The following is a 23,563-nucleotide window of genomic DNA, read 5'->3' on the forward strand; positions in this document are numbered from 1 at the left end:
GGATTACACTACATGTAGTTGTGCTGTTTTAGCAGGAGTTTCTGTATTTAATGTTTAGTTTCAAACAGTTATTGGAAAACTGTTCAAATTTGTTGAGAATCATAGAAAACTATTGGGTTCCTTTTATCGCTTAGTTTAAAATGGTCTGTCTAGATTAGATAAACTTATAAAAACTCAACGCTAATCTAGACATACCATTTTAAACTACAGAATAGTAGAAACCCAATATTTTTCTATGATTCTCAATGAATTTGGACAGTTTTCCAACAATGGTGGGGGGGTTGGATAGCCGAATGGTTAGGGCGTGCAGGTTGTATCATAAGGTCTGTCATTAAGTCATCTGGTGTGGTTTCGATTCCCCAGTTGTACATGACAAGGAGTAGGGCCGTAAGTCCAACCTCATGGGTTTTCTCTGGGTCCTCCGGTTTCCTCCCACTGAAAAAGACCACTACGCACAAACGAATTATTGAAATAAAATTGAACTATATGTTAGTCCTGAAATGACCTAGTTTGTGTGAGTGGATGTTAAACCCCATCTCTCTCTCTCTCTCTCTCTCTCTCTCTCTCTCTCTAACAGTAAATACAGAAACTCCTGCTGAAACACCACAACTACATGATACCTGATGAGTTGTAGTGTTAGACATTCTCTGATAATGAAAATCACCAGCTTATTGCTGAGCAGATATATATTTTAAAGGGTGTATGGCTCTAATCTTTTGATGGATGAAAATGGATCTAAAAGCACATATTAATGTCATATAAACCTATATAAAATGATTTATATTCATTTTAAAATATAAAATATTGTAAATTATGTTTGGTGAAATATGAATGTAATATGAATGTATATAAAGTGTTTTTTTTTAAATTTAAAATTTTTTTTTTTAATTTCTAATCAGTTATGTTCGGTGAAATACGCGAACAGTCCAAATTCAACGGTCACTTTTTCTCCACGTTTTTTTAATTATTATTTTGTCATTAATAATAACTTCCGCATTATGGTTGTCTTTGTTCATTACAAATAGTGCCCAAAACTTAAACCATAGGGTACACTACTCATATACTGATAATAAAATGTCCATTGTGCCTTAAATATTGGATATTAGGATCCTATAGCTTCACAGCAAGATAACAACATCAATATTGATTGAAATAGACCGATATTGAATTCCATTTCATGTTTTTAATTTCAATTATTATGGACAATATCGAGTTAGAGATCCAGCTCCTTTAATATGAAAAATAAACGAATACATGTTAGAAGGGATTGACTAAGCCATGAAAAATGAGACATTGTACAAAAAATGTAGTGAAGATCTGCGGCTTAAACCTACATCTTTATTTTGCTGAGTGTATACATTTAATATAAAAAAAGAACGAACCAAGTAACACTTCATTTAGGAATGAACTGACCCACTGCTGTTATCATTTAGTACATCGTCTTACACAAGTTACAGATAAACACGAAAACAGTCTCCATATTGACTGCCATTTTACTACATGCCGAGTAGCACATCTATAAACCATATTCATACTTTTCGATTTAAAGGGATGGTCTGCCTTGTAGCATATATAAAGCATATTCGTACCTTTTGATTTAAAGGGATGATCTGCCATGTGGCATATATAAAGTATATTCATACGTTTCAGTTTAAAGGGATGGTAGGTCGTGTGGCATATATATATGTAAATCGTATTCATACGTTTCCGTTTAAAGGGATGGTCTGTCATGTGGCATATATCTATAAACCATATTCATACGTTTCAGTTTAAAGGGATGGTCTGTCATGTTTGCATATATATGTAAACCATATTCATACGTTTCAGTTTAATATTCATATATTTGTGTTTTAAAGTAAATGCAATTTAAAGAGATAGTCTGCTGAGTGACAAAAACAAAAAATACATTTAAAATTTTAAAGAGAAATTTTAAAGGGATATGTGGCCGAGTAGTTAAAATGCAGTGAAAATTTTCAAGTATTTTTCTGCACTAACCACCATAACCGTGGTAATGAAGATGACAGACACACACTTTCCAGTGTGCTATGAAGGAAGTTTTGTCCAGACCCCGGCGTTTCCACTATCAGGATCGAATTCCAAATGTTTACGGTTCTGCAGATGGGACCTTGTTTGACATCCAATCCAAATGATGAAACACTGCTCCTTGCCAACAAATTCCAACTGTCAGTGGATCTGTAACGTACAGACCAGACTTTGTTTGTCATCCAATCCAAACAACGAGACAATGTTCCTGGCCAAATCCTCCATCCTTGTACCACTGACAAAGGGAGACCACTCCACCCTTGTACCACTGACAAGGGAAGACCACTCCATCCTTGTACCACTGACAAGGGGGAGGCCACTCCATCCTTGTACCACCAACAAGGGGAAACCACGCTAAATAAAATAATCCTGAGAAACTTTCTCGGCAAACAACGTGGGGGGGGGGGGCGGGAATAATTTTCAATCAGAAGAACAAATGGAGTTTTGAATGTCTTTCATTATTATAAGTGCTGCCTATCCGTACTCTGGATGTCTGGAGAGATTCCTGACAGGTAATAAAAGAAAGCAAAGATTATAAATTTTCTGCAGGTGCCCTTGAATGTTTTTCAAAACATTTCATTTGTGTATTCAGGTACATAAATATTATTTGAAGTTAAGACCACACCAATTAGAATTTCTGTTTTTCAGGAACACACCTGTAAAAAAATGTTCCTTCTTATTGCTTTAAGAAAAAGACTAATTTTAAAAACAAAAGTACTTGAAAAAGAAAACACAATTTATATGGAAAACAATCACTGGTTTATAAAAACTGTTGTGTTTTTATTGTGCTATATGTGTATAAACCAGTGATTATTTTCCATATAAAATGTGTTGGGTTTTTTAATGTGCTCAATCAGTCCTTCACGTTTAAGGGGAGCTTTCGCTCCTCCTCCTCTCACCGCACGTCCACTTTCCTTCGAAGGAGTCATTAAAGACTCCTGCAAATTAGCTAATTCGCTCTCCTAAATATTGAGATTAATAAACTACTTTCAGTTTTTATTTACTTTTAAACTGCATATATTCAAGAATTTTATATACATGAAGGACTGCTCAATCGCTACAGAAGCTCTTGGTTGTGCTGTTCAAGAGATTTTAGTTCATATGTTTTAAGTTTTGAAATTTCAATAAAACAATTGTGCAGGTTATTTATTGAACAAAAGCCTGAAGAACAAAACATATAATTGGTTTGGCCTAAGATGGTCTGTCTTTGGTAAGGGGCGGATGGCCGAATGGTTAGCAGGTGCGCGTTGTATCATAAGGTCCGTCATTGAGTCAACTGGCATGGTTTCAAGGAGTAGGGTCGCCTGTCCAACCTATTGGATTTTTCTCCGGGTTTTCTGGTTTCCAAGTGAATTATTGAAATAAAATTGAATATGTTACTCTCAAAATGACCTAGTTTGTGTCGAGTGGATGTTAAACCTCTCTCTCTCTCTCTCTCTCTCTCTCTGTCTGGTAAACCTGTCCCTTTAAATAGTCAGAAACCGGTGTGTGATAATTAAGCACAATATAATGCTTCGATTGATATAAAAAACAGGAGAAAAAAAACATTTCACACCAATTAAGTTATCTTAAAGTTTGAAGGTGTTTAGACAGGTTTCTAGTTACCGTGGCGATGAGAATAAACATAAATATCGGGAATCTTACAGGGTGGAGCAATTTGACGGTTTAAGCAAACGTATCTTTTCATCACATCATGGTTTAAGTTTTCAAATTAAGCGATGATTTTGCGTCAAGAAGTTTTGCGGTGTGAAATCAGACGTGACTTATTGCATGGTTTATAATCCATTTCAAAAATCTCTTTCATAAAGGGGTTTTATCACTCTTATAAACAGTTTAAAAAAAACCGCCTTCATGAATTATTGTATTTAAAGAGGTTTTATCACAGTTTAAAAAAATCTCCTTCAAGAATTATTGTATTTAAAGGGGTTTTATCACTCTTATAAACAGTTTCAAAAAATCTCCTTCATGAATTATTGAATAAAAAATGCTTGTGTTTAAATAGGCTTTATCACTCTCAATGAGAAAATAAATATAATTGATTATGAAGAATACTATTTTCAGATTAAGCATAATATCACTGTACATAATGATAGAAAATCTAATCGTTAACCAACTGAGTATTTTGCTGGCTGAAAAAAAAATACAGTATGTCAGTCTCAAAATTATGTTACCCCCTCCCCCCCCCGCCCTTACACATGTAATATTACCATAGTAGAAAGGAGGGTTGGTTGTCTTAATGGTTAGCATGTGCGCACTTTATCATAAGGTCTGTCATTGAGTCAAGTGGCGTGGTTTTGATTCCCCGATTGTATGTGACAAGGAATAAGGTCGCCTGTCCAACCTCATGGGTTTTCTCCAGCTCTGGTGTTTCCTCCCACTGCTAAAGACCCCTACCCGCAAGCGAATTATTTAAATAGAACTGAACCATACATATGTTAGTCCGGAAATGACCTAGTTGGTGTCGAGTGGACGGTAAAAACACTCTCTTTCTGTGTTCGATCCCGGTATTGACCTAGAAAGTTAATCCTGATTTTCCTACGTGGTTCAGTCTTGTCATTGGTGACGCTGTACAGGCAAAATTTCCCTCATAGCAAACTATGTCTTCATTATCCCAGTTGGAGCAAAACAAAAAGACGTTAAGCCCCATTTCATATCATCTTTAAAATAATCTAAACCTTTCGTGTAATATCATTAAAAATATAATCAAACATAGACTTGCATATGATATTTCTATCTGTATGATATTTTTAACCAGAATTTGTTGAACTTGCCGAATTCTACTTTTAAAACTACGTGACTCGTAAACTGAGATGTACATGTAACTTTATAATCCAATCAAATATTGATTTCTTCACCATCTGGCTAAGACAGAAGTAAAATGAATTTAAATGAGAGAGAGAGAGAGAAATGGGGTTTAACGTCCACTCGACACAAACTAGGTCATTTCGGGACAAACATATGGTTTAATTTTATTTCAATAATTCGCTTGCGCGTAGGGGTCTTTAGCAGTGGGAGGAAACCGGAGGACCCGAAGAAAACCCACGAGGTTGGACAGGCGACCCTACTCCTTGTCACGTACAACCGGGGGTTCAAAACCACGCCAGTCGACTCAATGACGAATTTAAATGAAGTTTAATATCCTACTTTGCAGCACCGACTGGGATAATAAAGATGAGCATGTTATGTCATTCAGCGAGCTATGATTGAAATTTGGCTTGGACAATGTCTTTGATTGTCTGCCTACTTGTACTTGCACGACGAGTACGTGTACACATTTTTCTATCCCATCCAAAGGACTTGGCACTGTTCCTTGTCATCAGGCCCTCTATCTTGCACATCTGACAAGGGGAAACCACTTGTTTCTTTAAACAAACGATAGAACTGGCATTTTAAGCAAACGATAGAACTGGCTCTATAAGCAAACTGGGGGCGCGGGGGATGGTTGAATCCCCGGTTGTACGTGACAAGGAGTAGGGTTGCCTGTCAAACCTCGTGGGTTTTCTCTGGGTCCTCCGGTTTAATCCCACTGCAAAAAACCCTTACATTAAACCATATGTTAGTCCCAAAATGACCTAATCTGTGTCGAGTGGAGGTTAAACCCACATTTCTCTCTCTGTATGCAAACGATAGAACTGGCTCTTTAAGCAAATGTAACTCAAAATCGTTGTAAAAAAAAATTGGTTTACACAGATATGAAATGATCAGTCTCTTTAAGCAAATGTAACTCAAAATGGTTGTAAAAAGATTGGTGTCTGGTTTGACGTAACTGTGTAAATATACAACTTGTACACAGTAAGATATCAATGATCAGATAGGATATTAATAAAAGTTGTGAATATTTGACGTGACTAAATCCATGAATTTCACTCCTGCCCAAGGATAAAATTTTAAAAAAGAAATAAATTATTTGCTTGAAGTGTCAAAAGTTACATGATGTTGTGAATGATTCTAAGAACGTAGGAAAATATCTCTGACCAATTAAATGAGAGTTGGAGTTATATGTGTATGTATTTATTAAAATCTTGGAACTCTCTAGCTGTTCTTTCTGGAACATGCTAACCATTCGGCCATCCAACCCCCTGATGGTATCCATACCAAGTGCTCTAGTATTAAATCTTGTACCGTAGTACAATATTAATCTCCAAGCGATATATTTTTAAATCATTTCTTAGTATAATATTTGCAGCAGAACTTTTATTATGACATAAAATGAATTGAAATAGGGTTTAACGTCCTACTTTTCTGCATCAATCAGGGGTTAATGAAGATTTACAGTGTGCTATAAGGGAAATTTTGACCCTAAAGCCGTCGGTTGTACTTTGTTGTATTTTAACTTGTACGATTGAAAGGAAAAACCTAGCTGGAAAAGCCTGGGGAACTTACTCAGCATATGCCCATATTCATTAGTTCGGTTGTTGCAGCAAAGGAAGATATTACACCCCATTTAATTTCATGTGTTGCCTGGCAACCCACGATTTATTTATCAGATATAACCAGGTGATCACAATGAATTGAAAATAATATTAATTAATTTATGAATCTGTTCTCATCAGTTAGTTTAAAACATTTTTTCTACAGGAGCTTTCAGGGCATGCCAGTGATAGGATTTAAAATCTTTTCTGGTCAGACATGTTTACCGAAAATAAAGGGGCATAACTTTTATCGTTATTTGAGCAGGTGGTTTCAGACCACAATTAAAAAGTCATGTGTCTTAATTCCAGAAATACATATTTAACCCCTATTGCATTTCATGTGTTGTCTGGCAACCCACATTTTATATATCAGGTATAACTCAGTGGTCACCATAAAATTGCGACTAATAAAAATTAATAAATAGATTTCATGTGTTGCCTGGCAACCCATATTTTCTTTATCAGATATACTGACTGAAGTTGATTCTTTAACGTCTATTTCCATGTGTTGCCTGGCAACCCATATTTTCTTTATCCAATGTACTGACTGAAGTTGGTTCTTTAATGTCTGCTTCCACTGGAGTGATGTCGCAGACAAGTCGTAGGAGAGCCAAAGCTTCTTCCTGGTTTTAGAATATGATTTTGCAATCTTTCCATTTGCAGCCTTAGGCCATGGAGTGGGTTTTGTGGGAATATCAGATATAACTATAAATTTCAACTAATAATAATTAATAGATAAATTTTATGTGTTGTCTGGCAACCTATATTTTCGTTATCAGGTGGTCACTATAAATTGCAACTAATAATGATTAATTTATAGATATTAAAATTTATTTTATACACCTGGCCGAACATTACGTACATCAGATAAACTACTTTTAAAGCCCAAAACTGTTCAATTTATAGTCTCTTATGGTCAGAGCTCTTTAATTTATCAAGCACCTGTTTTATGGAATAATCTATCATTTAGTTTAAGATGTACATCTCTATATTCTTTAAAAAACAACTTAAAAACACATTAATTTAATCGGGCATTTAACTGACTCTGTATACAATCGTTAACATGTCCATAATCTTATTGTTTATTTATGATTACATTGTCACTTTGTAAAGTGCCCCTGATTATGTTATATGAAAGGGCGCACTATTGATATGCTGTAATAATAATAATAATAATTTTTATCGGTTAGCTGAAAGCGATGAATCTAAAGTGTATATAACACGTTAACAAACCCACCTGCTGTGAGGTAAATAAACTGATTTGTAAGTTTACATCAGTGGTTTATTTTTCTTTAAAGGAGGTAAATCGCTAATATATTAGACCTTGAAATTGACACAAATGGGTCGTAACGTATATAATAATGTAATAGGAATATATGAACTGATTTACATTCAATCGTTTTCATTTTACTCTAATTTCAAATCAGTTACGTTCAGCGAAATATGTCTCAATCGAATGAAAATTTCTAGCGTCTGGTTATTCTAGTCTACATAGTATTTATTGCGCATACTCTCCCGATATGAATATGCCGTCAATGTTTCACATGACTTGTTGAATGTCTAGCCTCGTTCTTCGAATCCCTTGTTAGAATGGGCCTGAAAGGCATTATGGTACACGATTCGTGTACTAATGGTAAAATGTTTATTTTGTCTTAAATATTGGATATCAGAAGCCCATCTTTTCCCGGTTAGATCACAACATCAATGTTGATTTAAATTGACAAATAATTTGTGTTTTCAATGTCGAAGATTTTGGATGATATTGAGTTAGAGACTTAGCTACTTTAAAACCAAAGAATTCCTCTGCTATTTCTGGGTTTTATTTGTTTGTTTGTATCTGATTTTTCTCCTATTAACTTCCAACCTTTGCTGAACATCTTTAAATCTTAGGGATGAGCTCCACCGGTAATAACAATATATAAATTTTAAAACCACAGGTTTGAGTGAATTGAGGGAGGGTCCCATCGGAGAATGAACTTCAATATAAAAGATGCATTATGTTAGAGTTAAACTATTATTTAGACATTTATTAAAATGAGTTCATGATCAGCTCTCTAAAACATTGGATGGCACAGAATGGTCTGTCATGGAGTCAACTGGCGTGGTTGCGATTCCACGGTTATACGTGACAAAGAGAAGGGTCGTCTGTCCATCTTTGTGGGTTTTCTCTGGTTTCCTCCCACTGCACAAGCGAATTATTGAAATAAAATTGAACCATATGTTAGTCCCGAAATGACCTAGTTTGTGTTGAGTGGACGTTAAACCCCATCTCTCTCTCTCTCTCTCTCTCTCTCTCTCTCTTGCTCTCTCTCCTTTTCTAGAGGTCAAGGACTGTTAACTCTTTCACTGCTCAGGTCTTTTAAAAAAAATTAGACGTAAATTGCCCAGGTTTAGTTTTTTTTTTGACCTTCAGTATTGAGATTCACGTTCACTCTCAGTATCCAGCAGAAAATAGTCTTCGCCCGTTATCAGAATCAGCTAATAAATCGGCTACTTCTTTCACAGAGAAATAATCCTGTTTGTTTTTCACAGCCATCTTCACTGAACAATAGAACTTGCATAATTGAAAATCCCCAGTGACATTGGCGTTATAAACAAGCCGCTTGCAAATGACGTCATGTTGGAATGACATCAACGGTAGACGGTGCCTTATTCATTAGCAGACTAATTCCCTAGCAGATGATCCAAGTTGTCTGTAGAATGAACTACTGGTGGAGCAGCTACACCATCTACATTGAGCTTAGGGAATAAGGTCGGACATATACGATCTTGACAGTGAAAGAGTTAATCAACAATGTCTCAGATACCTTGGAATTAGGCATAAAACAGAAATTACTTTATAGTGTTTATATGTAATTTCATATGATTTTTGTTTCTCAAAATTGACTAAGTGCTCTAGAAACTGCAAGAGTTAAGTGTTGAATTAAAGATACATTATGGGGGGTTCGATAAAGAGATGGCAGTTCTCACTATAATAGTTAAAAACTAGATAATTTCAGTCAAATTGATCCACTCTGAACCAAGATTTTAGCGATTGAATTTTCGGCCTAGCCTCGATCATCATTACTAAAGTCGGTAGGATAAAAAACATAGTCTCGATTATCCATTTCATGATTAAATAATGTATGGAAGTTGAACAGGAAATCGGAACCTAATCCAATAAACATCGCAGGCTAGCGATGCCATAAAGAGTTGATTATGGTCTGGATAAGTTAATAAATAACATTTCAGGTCTAAAGAAAGACCTGCAGCAGGCAGATTTAGCTCTTGCATATTGTATGATTAACCCTTTATTAGACCTTCTGAGTCATGTGGTCCAACACTTTATTCTTGAAGCCAAGAACTGTGATACTTACAGACTTGGACTACCAACTAAAATTTCATTTTCCAGAGGGGTTAGAAACAGCAAGAGTTTAACTGCCCAAAAAGAGAGAGAGAAATGGGGTTAGCGTCCACTCGACACGAACTAGGTCATTTCAGGATTAACACACGGTTAAATTTTATTTCAATAATACGCTTGCCCGTATGGGTTATTAGCAGTGGGTGACCCTATACCTTGTCACTTACAACCGGGGAATCAAAACCCCTCCAATTGACTCAATGACAGACCCTATGATACAGCGTGCACATGCTAACCATTCAGCCATCCAACCCCCCTTAACCGCCCAAAACAACAACTCTCTCTAGCTCCTCATTAGACCACCTGTGTCATGTGAATAGCTGTAATGAAAAGTAATTGAAATGTAATTGACCATTTTATGATTTTGGGAATATTATTTATTTTATTTCCATTACTCATTACTTTTGTAATCTTCCATTACTCATTACATGGTCATTACTTAAAAAATGTAATTGTTACATTCCATTACCATTACCCATTACCATTAGCCCATCCCTGATTCTGTCCCATTTCTGTAACTCAAACAGTTTGAGAAGGTCCAGGGAGCATCAGGAAGTTTCACGAATTGCCACAAAATCAATGTTCCAAGAAGGTCTAGGAAGCATCGGCAAGTTTTGCGAATTGCCACAAACTCAATGTTCCAAGTCCTTATGGGTTACGGAAAAACAAGTAATTTGTTGATTAGATTAAAGATCATCTTTCCATGTAATTGTAACATAACACCACTGTACCTTACACCTGCTAGATGTTACACAACATGATCCACGTTTTTCTAGTTTTTCCGCAACAAATACTTCCTGATATAATGCGTTGCCAAATTGCCTTATAATTGCATTCCAACAAGCGTAAAGCATAGTTCTGGCTGTGTAAGATTAAAAAAAAAACAATGTCGATCTAACGGGTGGTAAACTTGACTTCTGGCAAAGTGATATTTCTTAGGCCTCACCAATTTGATTTTTTGTTCTTCAAGAGCACCTGTTGAAATATTGCTTTTAAAAAATGCTTAGGCCTCACCAATATGATTTTCTGTTCTTTAGGAATACGTAAAATCATAAAACCAAAAGCACCTGTTAAAATTTTGCTTCATTAAAAAACAATCTTTTCGTCCCCAATATTTAAGTTTTAAAATTTTAAAAAAACATTGTTCACAAGAAATAAGTGGGATGTTTATTGAACAAGAGTCTGAAGAACCAAGTTGATATCTGTTCTTGGGGAACACGCAAAACCAAAAGTACAGTACCATTCAAAATCTTTTAGTTCCATTATATTTAAGTTTTCAAATTTTAACTAAACATTGTACACAGGCCTGGAAATAACGGTTTTAGATGAACATGTACATGTGTACCTGACAAAATGTCAGGTAATAATGAAATAGTACCTGACATTTTCAACTTAGTACTGGACATGTATTAATAATATCAATAAAAAAGACAAATAAATGACGTTCAAAATGACAGGTACCAGAGGTTTTCTGGCTGACAAAGCCTGAATCTGTGCCTGACATTGTCTGTGACAGGTGCACTTATTTCCAGGCTTGATTGTATGCAAGCATTGATTGAGTGAGTTATCTGTTGAACAAGATTTCGAAAATTAGAAAAGTGGAAATTCCTTTTGAGTCACTGATCTCCCTCGAACTGTTGAGATTGTTAAGTTTTCATCCACCATGAACAGATTGTAATGTTGGATGTGTCCATAATCGCTTACCCCCCCCCCCCCCCCAAAATAAAAACCCAATAGTTCATCAAAAAAAAAAAAAAAAAGATTTCGAAGAATTAAACATGTAATTGGTTTGGCCTTACATCTGGTTTTCATTAAGAAGTTTTGTTTAACCTCAGATAGTTTTCTTGGATAGATTAATTTTATTGTGTCTACTGCTAGGTGTCACTCTGTGAATCCAAGTATTAAAATCGGAAAAAAAATGTGAGACCAGACTGCGAATTCCAAGGAATTTTCTCAATCGACGATGTGATCGAACCCGGGACCTTCTCGTTAGTGAGAGAGAGTGAAATGGGGTGTAATGTCAACTCGACACAAAGAGAGATAGAGAGAAATGGGGTTTAACGTCCACTCGACACAAACTAGGTCATTTCGGGACTAACATATGGTTTAATTTTATTTCAATAATTCGCTTGCGCGTAGGGGTCTTTAGCAGTGGGAGGAAACCGGAGAACCTGGAGAAAACCCACGAGGTTGGACAGGCGACCCTACTCCTTGTCACATACAACCGGGGATTCGAAACCACGCCAGTCGACTCAATGACAGACTTTATGATACAGCGCGCGCACACTAACCATTCAGCCATCCAACCCCCCAACACGACACAAACTGGGTCATTTCGGGACTAACATATAGTTCAATTTCATTTTAATATTTTGTATGTGCATAGAGGTCGTTAAGCTGTTGAAAGAGATAGAGGTAGAGATAAAAAAAAGAGAGAGAGAGTATACATGTATTATATAACTACGCCACTTGACTCGATGGCAGACCTTATGATCTTAAACACGAGCATAAAACCATTTGGCCACCCAATACCCCACTATATATTACACATAGGCGTACGAGCTGGGGGGGCTGGGGGCACCAAATGCTAGGAAAATTTGGGCACACAATTGTACTTTGTAAAAGTTGTATAAAAAAATATTGTGTTCTTGAATGTGTCCAATTTAACAGCGAATTTATTACTATTATGTAACATACTAAGAACCTAACTACATTTTTTGGGCACCAACCACCACCGCCCCCCCCCCAGTCAAAAATTTCCCCGTACGCCTATGATATTACATATAAGTACTATACAGAGAGAGAGAGAGAGAGAGAGAGAGAGAGAGGGAGGGTTTAACCTCCACTCGACACAAACTAGGTCATTTTGGGACCGGAAAAAACACATGAGGTAGGACAGGCGACCCGACTAATTTTCACCTACAATTGGGAAATCAAAACCACACCACTTGACTCAATGACAGACTCTCTGATTCAACGCGCACACGTTAACCATTTCCTCCTTCCCCCCCCCCCCCCAAAAAAAAAAGTGAAAGAGAGAGTATATTATATTATATAAGTATAATTAGGTACCATGTATAGTTAGTAAGTAAAATATATATTATATTATATAACCACACCACTTGACTCAATGACAGACTCTCTGATTCAACGCGCACACGTTAACCATTTCCTCCTTCCCCCCCCCCCCCCCCCAAAAAAAAAAGTGAAAGAGAGAGTATATTATATTATATAAGTATAATTAGGTACCATGTATAGTTAGTAAGTAAAATATATATTATATTATATAACCACGCCACTTGACTCAGTGACAGACCTTATGATCCAAAGCACAAGCGTTAAAGCATTTGACCACCCAATACCCCCCATTTATTATCTAAGTGTTGTTAACCTGAAAAGTTTAATAAAACAAGCATAAGCCCTAGTAATCAACAAATAGTGTTTTTTTTTTTTTTCAAAAACTTTTATATTTTTGTGTATTATATAACATATAAGTACTATAGTTAAGTATATTTAGGTACCAGATACTAGCTAGATGATTTACATATAGTATAGTTAGTAAGTAAAATATATATTATATTGTATAACCACACCATATAGTTAATAAAATATATTATATTATATAACCACACCACTTGACTCAATGACAGACCTTATGATCCAAAGTGCAAGCGTTAAAGAAACATTTGGCCACCCAACACCCCTAATATATTATATTATATAAGTACTATAGATAAGTATTTTTAAGTACCATATACCAGAGAATTTACATATAGCATAGTTTGTAGGTAAAATATATATTATATTATATAAGCACTCCACTTGACTCAATGACAGAAGTGCAAGCATTAAAACATTTGGCCACCCAACACCCCTCATATATTATATAACATATATAAGTACTATAGATAAGTATTTTTAGGTACCATATATACAAGTACCAGATGATTTACATATAGTTGGTATATAAGTAAAACATATATAAGTGTATGTAATATGATAAACAATGTTATAGAAATGTCATTATACGCCATCAACAAGATAAATAAGCACTACCAAAAGGTTGTTGGTCGGCCAGTCTGTTTGCTTTGAATGGCTGCCAGCATACAACAATATGGGTCTAATTCAGTAAAGATTGCGCTAATAGGTTAAATGACGCTATTTACTTCACAGGTGAAAAGTGAGGGAAGCGTGTAAGCATTATGGTTCTTTACCTCTGTACAGCTTGTTCGAACGTTTCAGAATAAGAGAATTAACTGGTTTCTCATGGTAATAAGTATCCATTTCTGGTCAGCAGAAAGATAAGCTTACTATGGACTATTGGTAGGGAAGAGGTTTGACTGGAATTATTCAGAGGCTGACTATGTAGACCCTACCTTGTGTATGGGAGAGGTTTGACTGAAATTATTCAGAGGGATAGGCTAACTATGGACCATAGATATGGAGGGAGGGGGAAATTGGGTGACTGAAATTATTCTGAGAGATAGGCTGACTATGGACCATTGGTATGGGTGAGGTTTGACTGAAATTATTCAGAGAGATAGGCTGACTATGGATATGGGGGAGGTTGACTGAAATTATTAAAAGAGATAGGCTGACTATTGACCATTGGTATGGGAGAGGTTTGACTAAAATTATTCTGAAAGATAGGCTGTCTATAGACCATTGGTATTGGGGAGGCTTGACTGAAATTATTAAAAGAGATAGGCTGACTATGGACTATTGGTATGGGGGAGGTATGACTGAAATTATTTAGAGAGTTTGGCTCACTATGAACCATAGATATGGAGGAGGTTTGACTGAAATTATTCAGAGTGATAGGCTCACTATAGACCATTGGTATTGGGGAAACTTGACTGAAATTATTCAGAGGGATAGGCTTACTATGGTCTATTGGTATGGGGGAGGTTTGACTGAAATTGTTCATGGAAGATTGTCTGAAAATGTTGTTTTAAAATTCCCCTCTAATATACCTTTCGGAGTTCCCAATGCTCCTACCTCTAACCACACCTGCACAGCCAATATCATTAGATACTTACAGGACCTGACATTACCTCCCCTGAGAGAGAGAGAGAGATGGGGTTTAACGTCCACTCCACACAAACTAGGTCATTTCGGGACTAACACACGGTTCAATTTTATTTCAATAATTCGGTTTAACGTCCACTCGACACAAACTAGGTCAGTTCGGGACTAACACATGGTTCAATTTTATTTCAATAATTTGCTTGCGCGTAGGGTTCTTTAGCAGTGGGAGGAAATCAGAGGACCTGGAGAAAACCCACGAGGTTGGACAGGCGACCCTACTCCTTGTCACGTACAACCGGGGAATTGAATTACCCCTCCGGTTGACTCAATGACAGACCGTATGATACAGCGCATGCATGCTAACAATTCAGCCATTCAACCCCCGCCCGCCCCTGATTGAGTGAGAGAGAGAGAGAGAGAGAGAGAGAGAGAGAGAGAGAGAGAGAGAGAGAGGGTTTAACCACACATCAGGAGTGGATGTTAAACACCATCTCTCTCTCTCTCTCTCTCTCTCTCTCTCTCATAAGATACTTTCCCACCATTTCATGTGATGTAAAATAGAAAATAATAAAGTGGTCTTATATATATATTTATATAGATGAATTGATTATGAGAAACATACAAAAAGCATTAGTTAACATTAGGTTTATATCACTCTTATCTTAAAACAGCTAAAACTCGACAAGCGTTTAATCAAGTTGCTGACAGTTAGAATATTTGTTCCATATGGCTGACACTTCACTACTTAGTCTGATCTGAAGTAGAAATAAAGTAGTATGTTAGAAATAAAATGTTAATGAATAATATGATATGGGATTGGATGGCATTGTTATTAATATCAGAAGCCATTCACTGTAACCCAGGTATCATTTAATCTTGTGTAGCTAGCACTAATTTCTTTCACATCCATTCAATATCAAAACACTGTTTAAAAATTTGTAAAGAGCGTTTAACATCACCAAAAAACATCAGATTTCTACTTGTGTTCAGTTTAAAGCAGAAACTTTACGGGACCTCGGTTTTTCATCCCATCCGAATGACTAGACAGCTGTCCTTGTCAGGACCTCCATCCTGCATCACTTACAAAGTGAAACCACGCCAGAAAATCTGGATGAAATTTCTCCTCCTATGCAGGGATCGAACACCCGACCTCCAGGCTAGCGGGCCAGCGACTTACCCACTTAGCCACGTGGTCCCCCTGTGGGTCAGAGAGCAAGACGCTGGGTCGCTAACCAGATGGTATCTGGTATGCTTCCAGCGTTACCAGAGGAGATTCCTCAGGGTTTTCTGGTGTGGTTTGCCGTGGTCAGTGGTGCAGGACTGAGGGCTTTACAGGTAAAGGTGTCTAGTCGTTTAGATGGGATAAAAAAAAAAGAGTTCCGGTGGCCTACAAGTAAGAGAACCCTTAAAAGTTAGAAATTGGAAACAAGAGCAGGGCCTCTAATTAGCACACCTCAGTCAAAGCAGAAATGTAGAACATTATAAACCCCATTTCATTTGATTTCATTTTATATTCAAAAGCTCTCAAGTCCTGCAGGAATTTCTATTGATAAATCTTGATCAAGATGCCAATGTCCTTCCGCTTGACACCATAATTAGGGAATGCTCATTCTTATGCTCATTTTGGACAGTACAACAAAGTTTTTTTTGTTTTTGAATTAAGTAAACATTTTTACATGTGATCCTGAAGATCAGAAAATCAAATTGGAGAGAGAGAGAGAGAGAGAGAGAGCAAGAGAGAGAGAGAGAGAGAGAGCTTTAACATCCACTCGAAAACAAACTAGTTTATTTCGGGTTTATATGGTTCCATTTTATTTCAATAATTCGCTTGTGCATAGGGATCATTTGCTGTGGGAGGAAACCAGGGCACCCAGAGAAAACTCACAAGGTTGGTTTGGTCAGGCGACTTAAAATATTGAACCTGAACACATTGTTGACACATGTTTAGTTTCCGATCGACTTTTCTGATCACGATAAAAATATAAAGATATTGACGAGTCAATCGACAAATTAAAACAAGCTTAAGCACAAATCTACTTCATATCATGTCTGAAAGGTCTTCACATGGCTTGAAGCGAGACAAGCTAGCTTCTTATTCTCTTAGACATTGTGGTTAAGTAGCCTCCAGCAAGGACAGACACCAACTGCAATGGATTTTTTCGATGTTAATTAGTTATTTTTCCCCCCGATTGGAATAGGAAAGTAGGACGACAACTCCAGTTTGGATTATTGCCTTAAAGGGAAAGTGAATGGTATTAACTGCGTAGAAATTTTTTGTCCGCTGTCTTGCCGCGATAGGTATTCCAAGTCATTCATATTAAAACCATCTCCTGAAGCTAAGTATTTCACAATACAGACATTTAATGTTAAATATGAAGGAATTTGTTCCAATTTCGACAATACTGGCCCAATTTGGACAATACTAGCCCAATTTCGACAATACTGGCCCAATTTCGACAATGCTGGCCCAGTTTTAACAATAGTAGCCCAATTTTCACAAGACTGCCCCAGTTTGCTGTACATTCCTATATTTTCAATGGTGTTGGATTGCCGAATGGTTAGCATGTGGGTATAGTATCATAGGTCTGTCATTGAGTCACTGGCGTGATTTCGATTCACCAGTTGTACTTGACAAGGAGTAGGGTCGCCTGTCCAACTTCTTGGGTTTTCTCTGGGTCCTTCGGTTTCCTCCCACTGCTAAAGACCCCTATGCACATGTGAATTATTGAAATAAAAATCAAACCATATGTTAGTCCCGAAATGACCTATTTGTGTTGAGTTGACTTTAAATATCATTTCTCTCTATCTCACAATTTAACCTTTGGTGTTAGTTAAAAAAAAAAAAAAAAAAAGTAGGGGAAGTTGGCTGGTCAAATGTTATTAAGTCAAAGGGGTGGATGGCCGAATGGTTAGCATGTTTGCGCTGTATCGTACAGTCTGTCATTGAGTCAACTGGCGTGGTTTCGATTCCCCTGTTGCACGTGACAAGGAGTAAGGTCGCCTGTCTAACCTTGTGGGTTTTCTCCGGGTCCTCTGGTTTCCTCCCACTTCTAAAGACCCCTACGTGCAAGCAAATTATTGAAATAAAATTGTATGGTGTTAGTCCCGAAATGACCTAGTTTGTGTCGAGTGGACGTTAAACCCCATCTCTCTCTCTCTCTCTCTCTCTCTCTGGTTGTCTGGTTTCGATTACCCGCTTTTATGGGACAAGGAGTAGGGTCGGCTGTCCAATTTCCTCCCGTTGCTAAAGACCCCTATGCGCAAGCGAAGTATTCAAATAAAATTCAACCACATGTTAGTCCCAAAATGACCCAGTTTGTAACAAGTGGACATTAAACCCCATTAGTGCTAAATGATAAGGCTAGCTCAATTTTTTGTCATAAGTCACGAGATATAAATGGAGCTAGCACTAATCCCAGCCTTAACCCACAATCTCGCCAACAATTGCATGCCCTAACCTTATTTACATCTCAGCGACCTTGACAAAAATTGAGCTGGCCTTAACAAATAGATTTAGCCCATTGCTCAGAGCTGCAGTGGTTTTCTCTCTATCTCTCTCTGGGTTAAAAATAAACCTAGAAATACAAAAGAAACATATGGCAGTGACACCTGACATGTCATTATCATTATACACACACATATATATATATATATGCTTTCCATATAAACATATATACATAGCAGATATCTGTTAGTTATTGACATTCGAATGTGGTAACATCTGTCTGGACAATACGGCAGGGTTTTACCTCAATACAATCATGTTCTGTATTCACTACCACTATGTCTTCTATTGTTGGTTTGTATTAAGATCGAATAACTTAGCGTTTTTTTTCTTCCTTTTATGGATTTGTGTGTAATAATAATAATAATCCGATTATGTCACCACATCTTTCTCCAGATTCTAGAATCAGGTAGTTGCACTCTACTGATTGATCAGGCCGTATGGATTATTTGTGCAGCTATATAGTTGTGAAACTTTCTGTTTGATGTCATTAATTTGAGGTATCTGAGTTCAAGTACATGTTTTCTTCACTGATTTTGTCACAAATAGATCGATGTGAGTAAAACACAGATCCTATTTCGTTTTGTTATTTATAGTTCAAAATTTCGTTTGACTGGTCTTTACTACACTAGGATCTGGAAGAGTTGTCATATAAACCCACATTCTGGATGATGTGAAGGATTAGCCAATGAAATGATCTGTTACGGTGAGTTTTTAGGGTGAGGTGCACAGAACTTTGGGTAAACCATTAGAAACGTCAACGCTGATGTCTGATACCACCTTCCACTACAACTGACCAGATCTTCAGGCCATCGAAAGTATAAAAAAAACCGAAACGAAATATAGATCTGTATTTTAATCAGATTCTAAAGATTCTTAACCATTCTGGCTGCCCCCACTGTGGTGTGGGGATCACGTGGCTAAGTGGGTAAGACGCTGGCTCGATAGCCTGGAGGTCGGGTGTTTGATCCATGCATTGGCCAAGAAAGTTCATCCAGATTTTCCGGCGTGGTTCCCCCTTGTCAGTGATGCAGGACGGAGGGCCTGACAACCGAGTTCCTGTGTACACATTGGCGTGCACGTAAAAGATCCTGTGGCAGTTGGAATTCGATATAAGAGTAGGTGATAGTGCCCCTGCCTGGGCAAAATTTCCCTCATAGTACACCGTATGGTGTATGCCCGTCTTCATTAGCCCAGTATAGGAGCAGAACAGTAGGACGTTAAACCCTATTTCATTTCATTTCATTTCATTTCATTTCATTTCATTTCCACTGTGGTCTCTTTCTTCAGTGATATTGTCACAGATGAATCTGCCTTTAGTTTAAGTTGTGTCTTGCAGATGTTTTTCTGCTCATAACTAGAGGGTGAAAATGTAAAATTTTCAGCATGATTGTAATGTCACAGCAACAGGACTGCATTACTTATTTTCATGTTTAGCCTTTAGCAGTAGCTGCACAAAAAATAAAAATGCAGGGTTGATATGTTTATATATATACAGTCATATGTACGGTCACCCAAACTAGGTCATTTCGAATCTAACATGGTTCAATTTTATTACATTAATTCACTTGCGCGCAGGGGTCTTTCTTTAGAAATGGGAGGAAACCCGGAGGTCGTGGGAAAAACCCACGAGCATGGACAGGCAAATGACCCAAAAGACAAAGTTATTATTGGAAGAGAACCTGGAATAAATTTGACACAATTAACCAAGGAATGCTGCTACTTGTCACAAACAATCCTTAAGATAGAACTCATGACTGCATAGATGACAGGCTACGACCTACTCTTATATCAAATTTCAACTGTAAAGGGTTCTTTTACCTGCATGCCAATGTGTACATGGGATCTCGCGTTTCTGTCCCATCCGCACGTCTAGACGCTGTTCTTGCCAGGCCCTCTAACCTGCACCACTGACGCACTGGAAAATCCTGGAGAACTTTCTCGGCCAACCCCTGGAGCAATTCCAGACCTCTTAGTTAGCATGCTAGCACCTTGCTCACTGAGCCAATGCATCTCCCTGTAACAAGTATCAAATCTGCGAATCTGTTGACCTTAAAGGAGCTTAATCGCTAATATTTGGGACCTAGAAATTGACACAAATGGGTCGCAAAGCAACAGGCTATAATAATGTAATATGAACGTATATAAACTGATTTACATTCAATCGTTTCTGTTTTTACTCTAATTTCAAATCATTTATGTTCGGCAAAATATGCCAGAAGTCTCAGTCGCATGACAATCTCTAGTGTCCGGTAATTCAAGTCTACACCAAGAGTATTTATTGCGCATGCTCTCCAGATAAGAATATGTCGTCACTGTTTGATATGACATGTGCAATATGTTTAACCTCGTTCTTTGAGCTCCTTGTTACAAATGACATTGAAACGCATTATGGTATGCGATTTATGTACCAATGGTAAAATGTTTATTTTGTCTTAAATATTGGATATCAGAAGCCCATCGTTTCCCGGTAAGATCAAACCATCAATGTTGATTTGAATTTATAAATAATTTGTGTTTTCAATGTCAAAGACTTTGGCTGATATTGAGTTAGAGACTTAGCTACATGTACTTTAAATTTTAATTATGTTATCTTTATATTTTTCAGATTTTGATGCATTCCGAAACTTTTTGAAACTGTCAATGACTTCATTTGTTACAAGAGTTTCCATTAGATGCCTGAAATGTTGTTATCCAATCAACAGTCATGAAACATAAAAGACATTTAACCGAAAATGAAATCTCTGATGTGGTTTAATCTGAAATATGTAAAAACCCTTTTTTGAAACTAAATATTCCAAAAAAAAAGAGGGCCATCGACTTGAAATATTTCTTTTTCAAAGTTCTCACAAACTGCATCATAGTGTCAAATGGAGATTATTACGTGACAAAGCCTAAACGGCCAGCGTCGGAGAATTTGAGTAGAGCACGGCCTTATATGACACTTAGTTGTGGTGAATACATGTATATATTTGGAGACATTTTTTGACTCGACGTGAGTGTGACGATCAAATTTCCAAAATGTCGAACATGGAATTTTCCAGTAACATGTCCGATGCGGACAATCGTGTAATTTTGAATGTGGGTGGTATTAGACACGAGACATATAAAGCCACTCTGAAGAAAATCCCAGCAACAAGATTGTCCAGGTTGACAGAGGCTTTAGCCAATTACGATCCAGTCTTAAATGAATACTTCTTTGACAGACATCCTGGTGTGTTTGCTCAAATATTGAATTATTATCGGTCGGGGAAGTTGCATTATCCGACGGATGTGTGTGGACCCTTGTTCGAGGAAGAACTTGAGTTTTGGGGACTGGACTCGAACCAAGTGGAACCGTGTTGTTGGATGACGTACACCAGTCATCGAGATACGCAAGACGTTCTCACCATCTTGGATCGCCTAGATCTCGACACCGACAAACCAACGGAAGAGGACATTATGAAAAAATTTGGCCTTGAGGATGAATATAAGTCCGGGGAACTAAATTGTTGGCAACGAATACAGCCAAAAATCTGGGCCCTCTTTGATGAGCCATATTCATCCACTGGAGCCAAGGCAAGTACAAATTATATTTTATTATTACGTTTGTCATGTTCTGATATTGGAATGTTATGGTTTTTGGCAGGGCGTGATTAAGCTTGCATAGTTATTTTTTCGTTCATTTGTTCCTGGAGTTTTACGTCCACTTCCACCAAGGGTGATATCGGAGTTCAATCATTGTTTTTTAAGGCGGGCGATCGCTCTCGAGCACCTGAATCACCTGAATGTTGACCGAGGGGAGTTTTTTTCCCTCACCTTAAAACTGAAAATCGCTCTCCTTGGGGAATGACCCCATTACATGCAGTTATTGATCTTAGAACCATTTCCCATACACACAACTAATCACTCTCCTTAATACCAGATCACTCTCCTTAATTACTAAATCGCCTTTCTTATCGACACTGGGAGAGCTTTTTTAGGGGAGCGATTTTTTCAATTTGTTGATTGAGAGGAGCTTTTTTGGCTGTCCTCTGAAATACAAAAAACAACGACTGCACCATGCCTCCTTTTTCAATTAGATGCTCTCTTTGTCAGCCCTCTGCTCTGTCCAGCACCACGGACAATGGGCAGCCATGCATTATCAAAACTGGGAGAGGGGAGCGATTTTTTCAATTCGTTGATTGAGGGGAGCTTTTTTTGGCTCTCCTCTGAACAACGACTGGTAGTTATTAGAATGTTAACATTTTTATACCTAAAACAATTTAGCAATGTTGCAGAATATAAGATATTTTAGCGCATATCAGAAATTTTCTTGATTCTGAAGTGTGGTCGAATGGACAATAATCCCCCTCTAAATTATCAAGGCGAATTACTGCGTATAAATACATGTATTACAGTGTACATGTGTTCATTTTTGTACTCAATGATCTTCCTCAACTCAAGTCTTTATTGTGAAATATCTTCAAGAAATTCTACACACATGACTATCACCCCATTAGAACGTCTCGTGTTCTAATGAATCAAGCATGGTTAAATGGACAATAAACCCTCTCTTAATATGAAAGAGGAAGTGTTTATTTCCTAATTAAAAACAAAATCTTAAAGTTACAATTTCATATTTTTAAGTTATATTTTTAAAATGTATTAAAATTAAGCCCTAAAATAGATGGTATCTATAAATGGTCCTACCTTGTTAAAGAATAATACTATAATTAAATATTGCCAGTTGAGAATTGGCAAAAATATTATTTTCAACTTCAAATTCAAACGTTTGAAGATAGCTACATGTATTCCATGGTGGGGAATAGGAAAACAAGGGAGGTAATTGGGAGGTAATTGTGTTATTATTTCCGGTGTGAAGATTTTTAAGTGTGGGAAAGATAACCTATGATCGTACATGTATAATAGTGAGTTGACACCCTACTGAGCAAAAGACATAGAAATAATTATATTTTGACTTTCTTAGAAAATATGAAATTGTAACTTTAACAAGAGATGAAAAGAGGAATCTCCAAATTTGACTTATTTAATTATGGGTTTAATAAAGTTTTTTGAATTTTATAAAATTATGCTTAAAAAAAAATTAGGAACGTCGCAGAATGTAAGATATAAATGACAAAATGGAAAGTTTTTCTTTAAACCTTATTCTATTATTTAATTGTCTGTTAATTTTTAAGAACTTAAACATACATT

At 36.9% G+C, this 23,563-nt stretch overlaps 1 protein-coding gene across 1 annotated transcript in view; it reads left to right on the forward strand.

The window, feature by feature from the left end:
- Window positions 1-22,027, forward strand: part of LOC126808382 (potassium voltage-gated channel protein Shaw) — an 81,392-nt gene extending 59,365 nt beyond the window's left edge. The window contains exon 3 of the mRNA XM_050533059.1: window positions 20,997-22,027. Coding sequence (XP_050389016.1) covers window positions 21,410-22,027 — 618 coding nt within the window. The 5' untranslated portion in view covers window positions 20,997-21,409. The remainder of the gene's footprint in view (window positions 1-20,996) is intronic.
- The last annotated feature ends 1,536 nt before the right edge of the window (window positions 22,028-23,563 follow it).

Source organism: Patella vulgata, chromosome 1, assembly GCF_932274485.2.
Source record: "Patella vulgata chromosome 1, xgPatVulg1.2, whole genome shotgun sequence".
In the NCBI taxonomy this organism is placed as follows: domain Eukaryota; kingdom Metazoa; phylum Mollusca; class Gastropoda; family Patellidae; genus Patella; species Patella vulgata.